Below are 1178 nucleotides of genomic sequence, written 5' to 3' on the forward strand. Positions count from 1 at the left end.
TATATATATATATATATATATATATGAGTACTAGTAGATTCATAAGGAACACAATATATACAGTATGTGAAAGCAAGTCATACCTCAGCTGTGGGAATCATATTTGGAGATCTGTAAAGAGTTGTGACCTCACGGAAAAGAGCTAGAAGGATAAACACTGTTCCATTTCTTATTGATGCTCTGTATTGCTAAATGAGGAAAAAAAGAAAAAACACAACATCAAGAAATCTGTTATTGTGACAGCAAACAGGAGACAATAGATCATATTAAATTATGAAATACACTATCTATATCTAAAGATTATTGAAAATTTGTAAAGAAATACCTCCAATGTTTTTTCTATCTGCCCAACTTCACCATCCATTAAAGCCTTAGCGACTGCTTCCCTAACTGTTTTGTACTCCTCACCATAAACCAGAAACACGTCCATCAGACCTTCATCTGCATTCTGCTAACACAAAATTTTACAGGGTTCATAACATAAAAAATATATCACATTTTTAAATTATGCAGTCATTGTTTGTTCTTATATTTTGGTAAATAAAAATGTAAACATTTCAAATTAAAACACTTGTCAACTTGTTGCATGGACACTGTAGACTGAATGTAAGTTCCCTAATTTCATTGCTTGTGGTTTATATTCCTAAAACAAAATGGTAATCACATACCTGCTGCTTGATCTCCTCTGGAAAAAGCCAATTAAACTCTGCTTTTTTTGCCAAAGACTGAACAAGTTCAACACCCTGCCTTTCGCTGATCTTACGAATCAGGTAAACACGGTACCAATCATTGCCACTTTCCTCACAGAGCTTTTCCACCATGTTTAGAAATTCATGTGGGGTATCTGAGACAATATTATCTGAAACAGAACATAAAATTGAAATGCGTTTTTACCAGTGAAAATAAGAAACTAAACTAATTAAATGACTACAGTTATATCTCACCAGAAAGTTTGTCACTGATTAGCTGTGCAGCCATCGTTAGTATCAGGCGCAACTTGGCGATGTGTTGCAGGTGTTGAATAGACACTGCTTCTGAAGCAGAAGGTACTTTCCTCAAACAGAAATGAAGAAAATCTGTTTCCTTGTTGTAAATTTGCAACTCTTCACCCCTGTTGCTTTCCAGAGACATCTTCTCCCACATAGCGTCCTGTAAAATAAATTTTTATTCAGTTCAGC

The 1178-nt window shown here is 34.6% G+C and overlaps 1 protein-coding gene across 1 annotated transcript in view; it reads right to left on the bottom strand.

Annotated features, from left to right (window-relative positions):
• The window catches only part of LOC107101075 (E3 ubiquitin-protein ligase RNF213-like), a 29511-nt gene extending 28533 nt beyond the window's left edge, over nt 1–978 (bottom strand). Inside the window, 3 exon segments of the mRNA XM_015399832.1 lie at nt 326–448; nt 669–859; nt 945–978. Coding sequence (XP_015255318.1) covers nt 326–448; nt 669–859; nt 945–978 — 348 coding nt within the window.
• Between the last annotated feature and the right edge of the window lie 200 nt (nt 979–1178).

The sequence above is a fragment of the Cyprinodon variegatus genome, unplaced genomic scaffold, assembly GCF_000732505.1.
Source record: "Cyprinodon variegatus isolate N-32 unplaced genomic scaffold, C_variegatus-1.0 Scaffold1050, whole genome shotgun sequence".
Taxonomy (NCBI): Eukaryota; Metazoa; Chordata; class Actinopteri; order Cyprinodontiformes; family Cyprinodontidae; genus Cyprinodon; species Cyprinodon variegatus.